This window comes from Pogoniulus pusillus, chromosome 12, assembly GCF_015220805.1.
Source record: "Pogoniulus pusillus isolate bPogPus1 chromosome 12, bPogPus1.pri, whole genome shotgun sequence".
NCBI lineage: Eukaryota > Metazoa > Chordata > Aves > Piciformes > Lybiidae > Pogoniulus > Pogoniulus pusillus.
The window spans coordinates 18251962-18267620 of NC_087275.1; the positions used below are offsets into that span (position 1 = coordinate 18251962).

At 38.0% G+C, this 15659-nt stretch overlaps 1 protein-coding gene across 7 annotated transcripts in view; it reads left to right on the forward strand.

Annotated features, from left to right (window-relative positions):
* TTC3 (tetratricopeptide repeat domain 3) overlaps positions 1-15659 on the forward strand; it is a 72040-nt gene that overhangs the window by 17145 nt on the left and 39236 nt on the right. For 6 of the 7 annotated variants that reach the window (XM_064152505.1, XM_064152506.1, XM_064152508.1 and 3 more), the window contains 7 exons: positions 1387-1441; positions 1686-1848; positions 1965-2013; positions 3021-3135; positions 7166-7220; positions 12801-12861; positions 14062-14128. In XM_064152505.1, coding sequence (XP_064008575.1) covers positions 1387-1441; positions 1686-1848; positions 1965-2013; positions 3021-3135; positions 7166-7220; positions 12801-12861; positions 14062-14128 — 565 coding nt within the window. Of the gene's footprint in view, positions 1-1386; positions 1442-1685; positions 1849-1964; positions 2014-3020; positions 3136-7165; positions 7221-9944; positions 10013-12800; positions 12862-14061; positions 14129-15659 lie in introns of those variants that run through there. The other variant, XM_064152510.1, reaches the window with a different exon arrangement.

Consider the following 15659-nt stretch of genomic DNA (forward strand, 5'->3'; position numbering starts at 1 on the left):
GAGTTTTGTTGTGGTTAACATACTCTTTGCTTTGAAATTGTCTCTTTGTATCGAGCTTTCACTATCACAGCGAGTCTCGTTCTCCTCTGTACAATTTCTGAACACTTTCACACTTGTTTCACAGTTTCTGGTGGTGTTGTTTTTTTCTTCCATATTCCTTCCCTTTTTGGGAATTAAATGGTTGATGCCTCATAGACCTTTGCAAGCCTCTCAAGTTACTTCTCACAACACACATTTCCTGACGGCCTTACTTAGCATATCTTGGCAATGTAAGGAGTGAAGTTGTTTCTAAGCTTTCTCGTATGAAGTAATCCATATGTAATTTGCTACATCTTGCTTATCTGATGCATAGCTGGCAGAGGAAGAGTAAATGGTGTGCCCCGAAAGTATATGAACTCTAACTGTCCATTTTGGGGAGCACTGATAGCACCAGAGGTGGTCACTGCTGCTCTGTGTTCTCTGTAGGAGATGTAAGAATAGCTGTCTTCTCTTCTGACTTGACCAAAACAGTAGTTCTGGTTGTTCTATGACACTTTGTCTGTAAAAAATCAGCCATGCATGTTCTTCAGGCTGCAGTTGTTGCAAAGTTTGAAGAATACACTTTCAGAGCTCTGCAGTTAATACTTGCTGCTACAAGGGCTCACAATTTAGGAAGGTTGTCAGTTGAGAGCAAATTTATTCTGATTAAAAATCATTTGAACTTGCCACTCCAAGGGGGACTGTCACAGTTTGTCTTCCAACAGGACTACATTTATATTTCCTAGTCAGATGTGATCTGTGGTCAAAAATACAGTCATGTTTGCCTTCACTGTCTGAGACTCTTAGTTTCTGACCAAGATGTGGGTCTTGCAACAGTGAATTGTGTCACTTTTACATTAACAAAGTTAGCGGATGTTCTGGTTACCTAAGTTACCAAGTGTTTATCAGAAAAAGCAGAGTCATCAGACCTTGTGTCTTGATGGTGCTTTTTTAGCAGGGTGGGTACAACTGCCACACTTGCACCCTCAAATTCCTAGTTATGGTTGTGTAACTATTTTTGGTTATGATTTCTGTCAAAATATGTAGCTTTTGATATTCAGGCATTAGTATTAAGGCTTTGCTTTTTAAAGGAGAATTTTGTTAGAATACAAATAAGGGGTGGGTACATAATGGGTAAATACTTTAAGGTGTAGCTAGGAGGAAGTAAATATTTGATGGGTGAGACAGCTGAAATGGTAACATTTTAACTCCAGTTAGTTTTAGCTAAGAACTGTTATTTGGCCATGCCTTTTCACAGCTCCATGAGATGTTACTTTATTTACTTCATTTTTCCAGTGCCTTGTACAAGTAGTCTGTAGCTATTTCTCAAGTATAAATAATTACCTCTTTTCTTCCCTGTTCTCCAAGGAGAGCCCTTTTTGATGGAAAAAGAGCCATTCTTTTGAAGCCTGATTGGCCAAAGGTTAGTTTCATCTACATCTAAGAATTCTTTTGTTGGTGCTGTAATCCAGTATAAAATTGCAGGCTACTACTCCCAGTGAATTTTCTGTTTGGTGTGACAAGCAGATCAATTATTCAGGATTTGACTTGAAACTTTTGAGTTTGTTAGATTTTACTTTGTGTTGTCTACTGCATCTCTCTGGGAGTTAATTTGTTTTCTTGTTTGTGTGGATGAAGATTTGAAAATCAAACTTACAACCTTGCAGGGTCACTACCATTTTTGTAAGGCTCTGTCGTTACTGGGTGAACACGAAATGGCCTTGAAAGCTAACGAGAGAGCTCAAGAACTATGCAAGAATATATTTGATGGATTTCAGGATCTTATTCAGCAAAAGGAGTATTTAAAGAAGACATTAGAAGAAGCCAATGGTAACCTTTTTTCTGATTTCAAGGTTTACCTTGAATGTAGCAAAATTCATGAATTGGTAACTTTGCTTTGAAATGAGCTAATTTTTTTTACCCCCTTCTTTTGTGATTTGCTATAGGTAGTAAACAGCAGAAACAGAGACCAAATAAGCCACTTCTTGGGAAAAAGTAAGCAGCCATCAAGTTTACTTTTCATTTCTATCAGTACTTGGTATCATAGCATAGATATCACTTATTTTTTTTCAATCTGTTAGTCAATGGAAGGAATAAACTTACCAGAAGTGTAGCCAAAGAGTGAAGTGGACTTTTAGAAACTAAATAAGCTATCTTGAGATGTGTTTCACTTCTAAGCTGCTTTCCTTAGGTTTAAGTTTTATCCATGTTGGAAATAACAGCAAACAGTTAGATTTTAATGGGTTTTGTCCTCCTGACTTGAAGTGCTTCACAGCTGAAGAAGTTAAGTGCCTGAAAATGTCAGTACAATTCACCCACTACTTTGTGTTAACGTTTTGCTATGTAAAGTTTGCCAAGAGATTGAGGTGTTTTGAGGAACTGAATGCTAGTAAATGTGTTTTGGCAAGGTTAGAAATGAATGCCATTATTTGTAGGGCCTTGGTTTTGCCACATCTATTGCTTTGGTCAGAAAACATAAGAGATTCCATATTCGTAGATCCAGCTGTATTACAATATAAGGTGTAACTTTGGCATTAAACATTTTTCTGAAAGACCTTAGTATTTTTTATTCACCTACTTGTAGTTGTATGCTGCCATTCACAAACAGTACAGTAAGCAAACTATGAAGCAGCTTTGTGTTAATCTGGAAATTTTGAAGGAAGTTAAGTTGCTATTTTTTTTGCTTGTGATGTTGCACAAATGTGGGCTTGGGCAAGATTTTTTTTCTTAATTACCACATTTATTTATGGTGGTTTTTTTTTTAATTCAGTACTTCAATTCCTCTCCCTTTTATTGAAAATGATTCACTTCTTGTTGAATTTTTGCACTGTGGTTATCGTATTAAAAATGTCTGTTTGACCAAATCCTTTAAATATGCTTATACCACTAGGCTATGAAGGGTAGACTTGTTGTATTCATCTTTCCTTTTTTGGCCTGGTACATGTACAAATAAGGGGAAAAGACAAAAATCATGGCTGTATCTCTCTTTTCTAACGTACCAGAGACTGCAGTTCTTCAGAATCTGATTTAATATCTCAACAACAAAAAGAAATAGAAAAAGAGAAGAAGAGAATACAATCTCATCCTAAAGATTGTCATCAAAAACATGATACCAGGGTAAGTTATGCTGCAGCTGGTGTTGCAAGACAGTGTGTGTGAAGAAGCCTGGAACAGATTGCACGGTCAGGTAATTGAGGCTCCATTTCTAGAGACACTCAAGGTGAAGCTTGCTAAGGCTCTGGGCCACCTGATCCTAGTTGAGGATGTCCCTGCTCACTGCAGAAGGAGTTGGACTGGATGACCTTTGGAGGTCCCTTCCAAGCCAGACCATTCTATGATTCTGTGGAACATTTTGGAATGTGTTGCTTAAAGGTGTTCCTGAAATTTTGCAGTCACTGTTTAGTGTGTTTTTCAGCTATGTGCACTTCTCCTGTGATATTTAACCCCCAAATCTATGTTCTTGGGTTTGAAAGGAAGTGGCAGGTGGTTACTTGAATGCAAAGATGAAAGTTCCATGTTGAGAGGAGGAGAGAGGTCTTTTTGGGCTTACTGATAGTGAGACTGTATTCGCGTCTGATTTAACTTGCTGCCCAGTTGTGCCTGTGCATTCAGCTGTAGGCTTCCCTTTGGCTTTAGGAGAGGACTCAGTTAACACAGTGGTGTAATGGAATTCCAGTGGAAGATGTTTTCCCCAAATTTAACTGATATACAGGGCTTTTTGTGTCATTGTTGCAGTGATACTGGGACATTAAGGTGCTTCATGTGGTTTTTAGGCAGATTTCTTTCATGGAGGAAAAATGTTATTTAAATAGTATGCTTAACTGGATTGTATTTAAAACTGGGGTTTTGTGTTTCTCAACAGGCTTGCCTCTTTAAAGAACTAGAAATGCAAGCTGGACTTGAATTATTTTAGTAATGCTCTGTAATTCTTTAGATTCATGATTTCAGTTTAAGAGACTGTTTATGATAGTTTACTAGGTTATTAACTGTTTTTTTTTTATGAGGAAGGCTTGAAAGAGAAACTGAAGCCTTTACAGGGCAGATTTAGACTGCTTGTGGAGAACATTGCCAAAGGTCATAGCCAAAATAGTTTTCTTGAATTTAAATGTTGTAAATGTGAGGCTTAGGCCAAACTTTGCCATCAGTCTTTATTACTGTGCTGCATAGAGGATAAAATAATGATTCAGATTTGCCAGTACAAGATCTTAATGCCCTGTGGTACAAGGTTATGTGTGCTATCAGTCATGTACCAAAGATCTACAGTAGATAAGGGGCTTCTCAAAAGCAGATCACTGTCATGCTTTCAGCTACTTAGGAGAGCTCAAAAAACAGTTACCCAGGCTGTCCTGTTTATGGATTGAAGTGCATAGCTCACGGTCAAATTAAATGCAGTGAAAGGGTAAGCATGAGGCTCCTGGGGCCCACAGCTTCCTTTGTTCCTGACTAAATTAGTTTTGGAAAAACTATCTGCTATTTACATGTTAACTGCATGATCAGTGTTCCAGTTTCCAAACTCACATACATCAAAGCTTACTGTGTCACCCTGTCCCTGTGTGGGTTTTCAAAAAACAGGCTGGAATTAGAAAACTTCATGGCTTTGTCCTGGCTTAGGCCTGGCCTATTTCTTATCTCCTAACAAGACACACAATAACTTTTCTTGAGAAAGCATGTATTTATCTAGTCCTTCAGCAGAGTATATCTTCTCAATCCTAAGGAGACAGTTATGGCCTCTAGGCAGAGAGACAGGCACCAAGGTGTACTGAGCTACAAAACCATAAAACAATTAGATAAGACTTGAGACCTTGTTTTACATGCTCTACATTCCTTTTAGAGGCACTTTGACCCTACACTTTCACCCAGCTCAGTGTCCTGCTTTCAGGCCCATGGCTTATGCTTCAGTGTATAATCGAACATTTCTATAGAATCATTACATTTAATATTACTATTCCCAACAAAAATCCACCAACCAAAACCTTGTAGAAGGTTGGTTTATTTTCTGCCTTGCAGAAAGTTATTTTACTGTTCAAAGTGCAATGGTGAACTATGTTGTGGTTTGACTGTAATAGGTAGCTGAGCCCCATGCAGCTGCTTGTACACTCTCCACAGCAAGACAGGGAAGAAAAGCCAAAATGCAAAAGCAAGAAAAGTTGAGTTGAGATAGAGTTTTAATGGGCAAAGTAAAAGCTGCATACACAAGCAAAGCCAAGTAAGGAATTCACTCACTACTTCCAGGTAGATGCTTAGCCATTTGCAAGAAAGCAAAGCTCCATCATGCATGTAAGAGTTAGCTGGGGAAACAGATGCAGTAAATCAGAACATTCCTCTCTTTCTCCTTTTTCCCCCCATCTTCGGTCAGTTTTGGTCAACTGTTCTGACTCTATCCCCTCTCAGTTCCTAATGCACCCCCAGCTTGCTTGCCAGCAAGGTTGTGTGACAAGCAGAAAAGGTCTTGAGACTCTGCAAGCACTGCTTAGGGGTAATTAAAGCATCCCTGCGGTATCAACACTTAATCAGAGGTCCAAAACACAGCACAACATGTTGCTATGAAGAATATTTATCCCAGCCAAACACAGTACAAGTGTTTTCACTTCTTAAAAAAACCCCAAACCATACACCCCCCAAAAATGTGTAAAGCTCAATGAATTTGTTGCCATTTACCTTGTTCTGGATTTTGCCACTGGATGCCAGTGGAATTTCCCAGTTAATGCTGTCTTAGCACCTCTCTGATACCCATTATGATGGGGAGCCTGGGAGCTGTTCCTGTGCGTAAATTGTCCTGAATGGCTTGCTTTGCTACATGTGTGCAGACCTCCTGTGACAATGTGCAGTGTAAAATCACCTTTGTTTGCTCATGGGCAGTCCTTCTATTTTATGCTATTAATTTAAAGGAACATTTATACCTCTTTCTGATCATTTTTACCATCACTGTTGCAAGATTATTAAGCTGGTTCTTGTAATTTAGCCTGTAAGGTGTGTTACAAATATGCTTCGGAGTACAGAAACCAGGATGATAAATAATGTGAAACTAGCAAATTCAAACCAATTTAGCACATGTGGAAAAAAAACCCACCCTGTTGGATTTCACAGGAGGGTGGGGCAGCAAATAAAACCTGCCTTAGTGAAGAAAATGAAAACAGTGTACAAGGGCAAAGGGCAGGCAGTGAAAGTTGCAACATGCTGAAAAATGATCTATTGAACGCACAAGAAGTGCTTCATGATTTTTGAGTTTCTTCTGCTTTTATGCTATGAAAACCTGCATAATGTGGCCTGTAAATTTATCTTCCTTTTGGATGAATAGTACTGTGAGAAAGGATAGTATTTGTAGTAGGAGATAACATAAATGGATTGGATTTTGGGGGAAAAACTAGAAGTGTGCACATGGCACTTGGAATAATGAAACTCTTTTTCCTTACCTCTTGATTGGTGTTTTGCTGAATGGTGGGGTTTGAAGTAAAAACAGACTCCACTTTAACCTAGGAAAGAATAATATGCTTTCATACATATGTATTTGTGTATATTTACACAAATGTGTGTGCACAGTAGTAATAATCAAAAAGGAAAGATAAGCAGAATAGTGATGCAGCGGTTTGTTATGGTGAAGTGATTCGGTGATTAAGAAAAGGATAAATCACCAATTACCACTTCGAAACCATCATCCCAGGTTCACACTTCAACTGGGAAGCCCCTCAGCAACTGGCTCTTGGAGATCCTCAGTAACTGGAAAAGTCCTACATGTATGTCCACTCGTAGGTGAGGCTTCAGGAGTTAGCCCAAGAGTCTCCTACTTTTTATAGTAAGTAACGAACATCTCATGCAAGTCTGCTTGACACAAGTCAGTGTGAACATACAGAACTGTGCTCCAGTTGTCAGCCCTATCTGGGACACTGACCAGGTGTTCTGGATGTGATGGAGAACTGAACCATGTCCAGTCAGCACACATTGTCCAGATGTTCATGTTACTGTTTGCAGAGGTAAATAATTTATAGAAGCAGTAATCAACTGTTCTTATTACAACTGAGTACATAACACACTGTATTATTGTTAGTGCTTTAGCTTTTTCTTTGTTTAAACTTATTGACTTAGAGCTAATTTTTGTTTGTTTTTTTTCTATTAAATCTCTGTAAAAACCAAACACATTTGTCATCAGGTCACTGACATCCAAAGAACAAAAAGCAAAGGTTCATCTCCAGAGCTTCAAACAAGTAAGTTCATTTTTGCTGTTTTTCAAGTGGCAGTCAGTTCTTCTGTTGATGTTGTCCTTACTAACAAGCAAATGTGTACTTGCTGTTACTTTCACAATAGTATGCTATCATATTTCACCTCTTTTCCTGTTAGCATGCAGTTACTTAGATACTACTTCTTTTCTGTACTTCGGTCTCATTTCCTTTGTTTTAGTGATTTGAATATACATGGATGGAATCAGAATTGAAACTGGAAGTATAAAGTAGGCTGCTGAGTCACAGGCTACACATGCTTTCCCTCCTGAGACAGAGAGGGGATCTAAAAGGATCTAGATGTGAGAGAATTGTGGGTGGTAGTTTCACAGTTGATTTGTGGTTACTGAAAGCTCCATATAGATCTGTAAGAAAATACTTTTGCAATTGAAGTGGCTGCAAAACAGTGGATTTTTAGCTATGAACTGTCAAAAGGTGTGGTTCATTGTTCATGTTGTTATAAATTGAGAATGACTCAAAATCAAAGTTTCCAGATGACAAATTTATTCATAATATTAGGCAAGTAGAATATGAGCAAAGTTGCAGCACTGGACGACAGGGGAGTCACCACTCCGCCAGCTGTCGTGCCGAGTTTCTCAATCAGCCTATATTTATACTCTATTGTTCTGTGTTGTTCTGCCCTGCAGGTTACATAAATCCATCCTTTCTGCACATGTTCCTTCTTTTGGGTTAGGGTCCTCTTTCCCTTCTGGTGGTCGTTGAAGATGAAGTTAGTAGTCTTCCTCAGGTGTCCTCTGGTTAACCCGTCTCCAAATAAGGGTTTCCTTTGGCTGGTTAATGTCTCAAGTCCCATATATGGCATGTTTTCTCTTATCTCAAAATTAAGGATGTTCCTAAAGCTTAGTCCTTGAAATATTTGGCAGTCAGCTAGCTTATTCCTTGCACTTTACCATATATAGCATGACCTTTGCGGTTAGGCATATTTCCTGTTTTGCAATAACTGTACCTATACCTTTATGCTTAACACTCTATTAAAATGTTTCTTTATTAAACAATTACAATTACCTATTACAATGTGTGGGTTTGTTTTAATGAATCAAAAAAAACCCAAACCAAATCTTTGTAAAGAGAGTTCCCACTGCTTATAACTCCAAAATTGTTGCTGTGGTGGAAGTGCAGCCAGTTTTGATCTTAAGAGTTTTCCTGAATATTACATACTAAACCTGCTATAATCAGGAATGCATAAGGTGTTTCCCTGACGTTCAGGAAGTTTTATTTGTATTGTGTGTATAGAATACTTCTACTGGATCTGGACCAGGTGCATACTTACTCTGTATTCTGCAGCTGTGACTTCTAAGGCAGTAAATTCTTCTATTCCTGACGATGCTGCAGCCTGAAGTCCTTGAAATCCAGCCCATGACGTTCTTAAAAGTTTGCGATTTTAAATGCTTAGCAGGAAAGTTGCCAAGGTGCAACTGATTTTAGGAAACCAGGGAAGATGTATTATGAAGTATTATTTGAAAAAACAAACAATAGGAAAAGTGGTTTTGCTCCTGTGAGCTTTGGATAGATGCAAACATCTTGAACAATTGAAGGATTTATTGGGAGGTGGAAAAGGTTGCAATAGAAAAGACAAATCTGTTTAAAAGGTGTCATGTGATAGGTTAATAAAAAGAAAAGTGATGACCTGTATAAGGAACTTAATGCAGAAATGATGAGCTGAGGGAGGGTTTTAGAAAGGGGAAGTCAAGCTCTCTGTGTGGTACATGTTTTAAACATCTGTATGTAGATGGTGTGACGGAGCAAAATATGGGATGCATAGAGGTCATTTTTTGAATGCATTTGAAGCAACTGACAAGTGAATCTAGACTTCTCCTGAGCAAGGTGGTGGGGTCTGAGTAGAAAGGGAGTCTAATGACACATTATGAAGTAAAGCTTTATTGAGTCAGTGGGAAAGATTGCCAACAATTTGCTTATATGGCAACCTGCTCAATCACTGATAGCAAATGCAGGATTGTCAGTGATGCTCTGAATCCAGTGGACTGCCAGAGGCACTTAGTGTTCAGCTCACCTGGCAGCAAGATCAAATGATGAAGTTTGATGTTGGTGAGAATTGTGGTCCTCCTTGGCTTCACCAATAGGAAGTGAAATTCCAGAGGATCGTGGTTTGTGGGAATAATATGGACAGTGTCCCATTGGAGGCAGTCTCCTGATACTGATCAAGGGCAGGGTGTCTGCAGCCTGTCTATGCTGCTGGTATTGGGTGAAGTGGCAGGGTGCCAGAAGGACAGCTGGTTTTTGGAGAGGCTGAGGAGGGAAAGACATAATGATGGGCTGAATCTGGGAGAGAACTGAAAATTGTTGCAGGCTGCAGGGATCACAGGACTCTGAGAAGCTGAATGTAGCATTTTCAAAAAGCCCCTGCTGATTCCATGGTGGGGGGACGTTTCTTGTTCCTCCTCCTCCCCTCCTCATACTTAGGTCAGTACTGATATAGAAGGAAATATTTTGTTTGGCTGGGATTTGAAAGGAGGAGTTATGCTTTGAGTAGCTAGCTGATACAAGTTTACTGTGGGTGGGGAAGAATAGCTTTCGTTTTCTTAGCCTTAGTTCACTTAAAGGCTTAAGACTTGCAGGAGATTAAAGGAACTCTATGCCACTTCACTTTGTCTTAAAGTTACTGACTTTTTTAATTTCAGCTTTTGTCTCCATTTACTTTTGCTTTGAGTGTGTGTATGTTTCTGTTAAATACCTTGGTTTGCTCTTAATGGGAATGTCTAGCAGAAGCAATACTGCTCATATTTTAGGATGTTTGTGGGGTAAGTGAATCACGCTCTCTGTTCAATTAGTATCTACTTAAGTATTCTCTCTGTAGTTCAAGATTTGCTTGTTCATTTTTCAGGGATGTGTTTTGGGTTGTTTGTTTTTGGGGTTTTTTTTTTTGTTTTTTTTTTTTTGTTTTTTTTTTTTTTTTTTTTTTTTTTGGTTGGATTTTGTTTTTGAGTCTGAATGTTGTGTCTTTTAGTTGAATGGGATATGGGAATACTTTCCCTAGGGCTTTTCTGAAAGTGTTCAGTGGCTTTTATATTTGGTCATTTAAAAGTAGAGCTGATGAGTTCTTGCTTTTTGTAGTGAGAGGAAATGCTTGCATTCCTTTATTTTCATTAAGATTGTTTTAATTCACTGAATTCCTTCAGAGAAAGTAATCTGTATCAGGCCAGTGAGGGGTTTGGAGGGTATGTCATACAAGGAGCCAAGGTTATTTGTTCTGGAGAATTAGGGGTTAAGGGGAGCTATTACTGCTCTTTACAGCTATCTTGAAAGGGTGTTATAGTGGGGCTGGTGTTCATCTCTTCTCCCAAGTAACAAGTGATAGGATGAGAGGAAATAGGCCTAAGTTGTGCCAGGGGAGGTTTAGATTGGACACTACTAAAAAACTTTTTTACTGAGAGAGTGGTGAGGCATTGAAACAGGCTGCCCAGGAAGGTGGTGGAGTTGCTGTCTCTGGACATGTTCAAGAGGTGTATAGATGTGGTGCTTCGGGGTCAGTGGTCATGGTAGTTGGGTTACAGTTGGACTTGATCTTAAAGGTTTTTTCCAGCCTTAATTATTCTATGATAATGAAGAAAAGGTAATACATGTGTCTCTAAATGGTTAAATTGTGATATATCTGAAGTGGTTTTTTTTTTTTCTTTCTAAAATATTATTTTCCATCAGTTACATGTCTGTATTATGAGGAATTTCTCATGATGATTAGTGTAGCTCTGGAGTTTTTACTGCATATGAACTGTTTAAACAACTGCCTCTTTAGACCCCTGTGAGACATTTTCAAGAAATGGTTCATAAAATAGTTGTGAACATGTTCAATCTTCATGGTGCTCGTCATTTTGGTGCACTGCGCTTTTGTTCTGATTAAAAGCTACTTAATGACATGTTAATTAATGCAAAAATACTTCTGGCACAAGGCACAAAGTGCACATGCATACAATTGAACTTGAGAAATGAGTATAAGAGACGTCCCACTGGCTTGAATGACACTATGAAAAGGAGTAGATGTGTGGGTTTCTGCAGTCAATGTTGTTCACAGTTTGCTTTCGATCTAATTGTGTGACATACTTCTCAGTGTCATGAACTAAATGCTTTTAAGTATAGGTAGTTGCTGAAACTTGATACATAATATTACTGATGTGTGGTGTGGGGTTTTTTTCACATTTGATTTTATGGTAGTTCAGCATAAGTGTAATAATAAATCAAGTAGTGTTTAATGATCTAGGTAGATGTACTTTGTGTTTATATTCCAGTGCTCAAATAGCTTGAATTTAGGTGCTGGACTGTTAGTTGTCTGTGTAATTGTGTCCAGTGTTAGAAAGCAGCAGTTGCTTCCTAAACTGCTTCTGAAAGATTGTAACTGGAACTATCTCCTCGTAGTGTAACAGGTAGCTGAGGCAGAAGGTGGCATTCCTTGTGAAATCCATTGAGCTTTACATCCAATAAGGAGCACCTGCAGCATGTGATGCTGAGCAGTTCTGGAACTGAACTGGTCAACTGCATGTTGCTACCTTAACAATGCAGAAATGCAATTTTTTTGTCATTTTTGTCTAATTGTCCAGTTATTGGAAGGCATTTCTCTCATGTGGGCATTTTGTCACTGTTTCTGTTGAGTCATAAACGCCTTGTAAAGTTCTGTCTTAAAAACTCTGGAAAACTAAAACCTCATTGATTTAATCATGAATATGTATGTATGCATTCAGATACCTAATTTTGTGTTTTAATTCTACAGCAAATGGATGAGAGATTATTTTCATGTCGTGGCTTCCTGATTTTGACCAATCACAATAAACTATTGAAATGTATTTTCTTCTTCCTTGTTACTAATGGGTTGTTTGTGCAGCTTGTAGGGCCTTGGAACTGATCAATGACAGCAGTAGATCTCTGAGATTGTATATCAGTAAAGTTTTTTAAGTCTCTGACTTTAAGTTTCAGAGTTAGAAATTAATTGGTGTCACATGATAAATTCCTTCTTGTCAAGTATTTCCATTTCAAGGGTTTTTTGGTAGTCAGGGACCTTTATCTTCATCTGACTGGTATGTTTACATTGCTGAGATCAATGTGGGTTGACCTTAACTCCTTTAGCAATGTATTTTTGAAGTAGCAGACTTTCTGTAAAATCAATGTGGCAAGACTTGAATATCCATGGTAATCTGTTATTACTCTTTATTCACTATTGCTCAATATTTTTTTTTTTTACTACCAGGTATGGTTTTGTATAGCATACTGATTGCTTCAGTTTGGAGTTCACTTGAATAGCTATGACAACATTGTAACAACCAGATCATATCTGACTGATTAAGATTTTTTTTTCTGTTTATTTGAAATATCTTTCCCCCTTTATAGGATTAATAAGGACCTGGACTAATTAATAATAATGGTATCAAATTCATACTCTAACACTCAGAGGTGGCTTTTTGCAAAACTTATTGATTGTGTTAGGTTTTGATATTATAAATGCTTAAGGTCTATTATTTATAAAGCAAACAGTTCCAAGACCTTTCTTTTTTCCCCCTTTGTTTAGATGATAATTTTATTTGAAATATTTTCTCATTACAGGCCAAAGTCGTCAAAACAAAGGAAGGCCAAAAACCAAGCCTGGTGACTCTGAAAAGATAAGGTAAGGCATTTTATTTACTTAAAATTTTTTATTATTATGTTGAGTTAATTTAGGTGGAACTTAACAGGTGTTAACGTGACTTGGATTCGTTGCTTGCTCTTTGCTAATTGTTTTACATACTCTCAGGATACAGATAGAGATCTGTCTTGCAGATAATACCTCTCTTCATGTTAAGAGAGCTGATCAAAGTTCACAAAATTCCAGTTTTCCCAGAGAGCCTAAGTTATTTGTTGAAAACTGTTTTCCAAACCTCAGTGGACTTTTAGCAATGAAGGCGTCATTTTAATAATCACTGTTCAGAAACTGTTGCCCAAAAGGCAGTCACGCAGCATAATTGTAGCAAAAAATGTGCTTCTTTCCCAGCAAAAGCTGATAGGAATCCTGTTTCAGTTGCTACATAAGTTAGAATGTAACAACTGGAACAAGGTTCCTACAGACTTACGCTGCAACATAGCTTTACCTCCATCTTATTTCCAGCGCCACCTTCTTCTCTATCTGCAGAGAGAAAACGAGCAAGATCTCGCTTGTTATCTGGTCAGTCAAGGTTAGCATTCAGTTATGCACAGAGTAGCAGTGGAGGAGGTGCAGAATGCAAAGGGAACAAAGGGTGAATAATTGTTTATTCATTGCTGCTTTATCCCTCTTAGCAAACCAATGAATGATACAGACCTTATTATTCTTTTTACAGCCAATGCTCTGCTTATTCAATCTAGATGTGAAAGAATGTCCAGAAAGTTCCTTTCTCTTGTTTATAATTTAGAACCAAAACAGACCATTAGCTCGTAAAATGCTACACTGTGCTAGGAAGAGAAAGGAAAGAGGCTTTAAGCACCTTCTTAAACAGCTCCCTTTGGTATGGGGAAGTTCTCTAGTCACTTCTCCCACTCCTTCATAAGATCAATAGAAGTGAAAATGAGGTGGAGAAGCTAAAAGAAAACAAATAGAAGGATAGAGAAGACTGCTATTTCTCTGGAACCTTAGTGTTTCCTGGGCCTGAAGTATAGGAACTATATGAATAGTCTCATAATCCTTGTTAGTGTTAACGTTACTTGTTGTGACTGTGAAGACATGCTGTCATAATCTCTAGTGTGTAGGCTGATCTGGTGTGGTTGTTAAAAGTGTATACATTTCTGTTTCTTGAGAATAAGATTACATATCAAATACACAAACTCATCATGCCGTTTATCCTGTTACTTGCAGAGATCATCTTGATATCAAGACGGAGTCTAAGGCTATCCAGGATAAACTTGCCTGTACTGTGCAACAGGTAACTGGAATTCATTTGCATGTGTCTTAATAATAAGTGATTTGTGACCTTTTAATAATGCTGCCCAAAATCTTGGTTCATTAAGAAATTTGAATGCTTCATACTCAGTGTGACTCTGTATCAGGAGGCAAATAATATGTGATTCCACTGATTTATGCTTTCTTGTTTCTGGTAGTCTTCTTTTTGCTGTTTCTTCTCTTGTAGGACCCCATGCTTGATAATAGTGTAACAGAACTTAACTAAAACCACGAGTTAATGCCAATCCTTTGTATCTTAATTTGTAGAAAGACCTCAACATCAGTAGCAACTTCTCCCTCAAAAAACCAAACCAACCGCAAAACCCCTTTGAAACAGACAAACAAAAAACACAACAAAAATTGCTGGGGATTGTTCAGGGGTTTATAATATCCCTCCTGAAGTTCTGACTAAACATGCATTCCTGTGTTTGATACCTGTATTTGGAAATAATCATGGAGCATTTTATTAAATGGTTGTTTAAAATGCTAGAAAATCTCAGAAACTGGGGATTTTCCTTCTCAGCTCTTACCTGCAGTGAATAATGAGTATCCCAAAGTTCTGGAATGAAATCATCAGGATATACATAACTATTCCCCCTATGTTGATCTGGGGAAGTAGATGCCAGAAATCTGTGTTCTGATTAATTACCTCCTAAGACAAAACTATGTTCAGGAGAAGGTGCAGGTTCAAAAGTAATGGTTTTAGTTGGCTTAAGATTCGTATGTCATGATTATTATCCTAGCATTAAATTAATATAATTTGTTCTGACCAATAACTCTGTTTTCTAAGACAGTGTTAACTTGTAGTTCTAGTAAATGTAAACAAGTTTCAGTCTTTGTTCACTAACTTATTTCTGCATTGTGGTCTTTTCTGTGCCTATTTGTACCTTTTACTGCTTCTGTCACTGTTATAAATAACTTTAACTGGATACATGGGTATTGTCCTGTGTTTGCCCTTTTTGATCAGTTGTCAGATGAAGGCAAAATAAGATGGAAAATCATAGATGCTTAGGAAAATACTTTCAGCACATGCATTAATTTCAGTGCATGAAAAAGCTTAGTTCACAGGAATACAATTAAGTACAGCATTAGAATAATGTTTATAAAATGGTGCAACTCAAAAGTTGTTTCAATCTTCCCATTCTTTCCAAATCTTCCCGTGCTTGAGTTTTTTCTAGCCCACAACTCTTGTCTTCAGAATCCCAGGCTCAATATTAGCATATGAGAGAAGAGGCAGTTAATGAAAAGCTTGTAAAGTGAGATTACTGCATACAAGATACTAATTCATACTGAAATCAGTTAGTGGACTGAAATACATATAGAATCATAGAATAAATCTCCAAGATCATCCAGTCCAACTTATCACTCAGCCCTGTCCAACCAATGAGACTGTTGCACTAAGTGCCTCCTCCAGTCTTTTCTTGAACATCTCCAGGGACAGCAACTCCACCACCTCCCTGGGCAGCCCATTCCAATGGCAAATCACTCTCTCTGGGAAGAACTTCCTCCTAACA